This window comes from Etheostoma spectabile, chromosome 21, assembly GCF_008692095.1.
Source record: "Etheostoma spectabile isolate EspeVRDwgs_2016 chromosome 21, UIUC_Espe_1.0, whole genome shotgun sequence".
In the NCBI taxonomy this organism is placed as follows: Eukaryota; Metazoa; Chordata; class Actinopteri; order Perciformes; family Percidae; genus Etheostoma; species Etheostoma spectabile.
Genome location: NC_045753.1, coordinates 15,086,557 through 15,087,829, shown reverse-complemented (window position 1 = coordinate 15,087,829; position 1,273 = coordinate 15,086,557). Strand labels below are relative to the sequence as shown.

Genomic DNA, 1,273 nt, shown 5'->3' with positions numbered 1-1,273 from the left:
CACACACACACACACACACACACACACACACACACACACACACACAGCATGACTAATAAGATCAAATCAAGGTTTGGTGTGTGAATAAAGGGTGTAGTTGCTAATAGTCATTGCTTTGTTTAACCTTGTCAAACAGAAAAGCTAAAATGGTAAATGGTCGTAAACATGACGATCCTCGTATGCACATATTGTGAATGTGCAATGAAAAAAAATGTATTCTGATTGTTTACATCTCAGTTAAGTGACGACATGTCGGTCCTCGGCAGCAGTGCTTCCCAGCAGGGAAGTCTGTTATTTCAAAATCTCGTGAAATTTTGGTGATCCCCTGACTATTCATTGAGCACCATAATCCGGTCCACAATTCAATCAGTCCATAACTTTTTGTTTATGCCCAAATTCCTAATAGTATTTCAAAACTAATGCTATTCCCATTAGCCTTAGCTTTCCTGTGTGTTTGGCTTAGTTAAACGGGTTATAGCTCATGAACTTATTCTATTTGGGACAATGATGCACAAATAAAAACGTTTTGTTTTCAGGGGTCATAATGTGACAAGGTTGGGAAGCACTAATACTTGAGCTATTGAAACCTTTTCTAAATTGATGAGTTAATGGATTAAGTGTTTTTTTGGAAATAAAAGACTTCCACCTGGCAGCAATATTCAGCCACCATCTCACCTGTAATAGAAAGCCTGTAGAGCTGTGGGTGTGGGTTGTCCACTTTATTCCTGGCCTCTCCAGGGATGTAATCCCCGAGGCCAATGGTCGTCAGAGAGATGAAACAGAAATACAGAGACTCCAGAAAGTTCCAGTCATTCTCGATGCTGAACAATATCCATGCAGGGATGATGAGGAAGATCAGGGCTATGATACTGGCTAGACAGATAGCATGTATGGCGCCTAACTTCGATTTAGACATGGCCCATCGACGGTGGAAATAGGACACTGGGCGTCGGGTCACCAGGACCATGACTCTCTCCACCGCAACAGTGAGGAAGAAGAGGGTAACAGGGATGCCAAAGAGGGCGTAGAAAATACAGAAAGCCTTTCCTTCATCTGAGAGAGGAACGGTATGGCCATAACCTAAAAAAACACAACCACACATACAGCACAGCCTTAATTAAAAAGGTGTAGTTAGAAGTGAGATTCTTCTCCAGGAGCCGCTTAGACCCTGGGAAGCTCTACAAACACAACAATAATTAGATAGAGGGAAAGAAAGACAGAGGCTCCTTCAAACGTATTAAAAGTATCTATATATATATATATATATATATAT

At 41.1% G+C, this 1,273-nt stretch overlaps 1 protein-coding gene across 1 annotated transcript in view; it reads right to left on the bottom strand.

Moving 5' to 3' along the window:
• The window catches only part of LOC116671149 (potassium channel subfamily K member 1), a 4,167-nt gene that overhangs the window by 1,531 nt on the left and 1,363 nt on the right, over positions 1 to 1,273 (bottom strand). Inside the window, exon 2 of the mRNA XM_032502142.1 lies at positions 676 to 1,080. Within this exon, the coding sequence (XP_032358033.1) occupies positions 676 to 1,080 (405 nt within the window). The remainder of the gene's footprint in view (positions 1 to 675; positions 1,081 to 1,273) is intronic.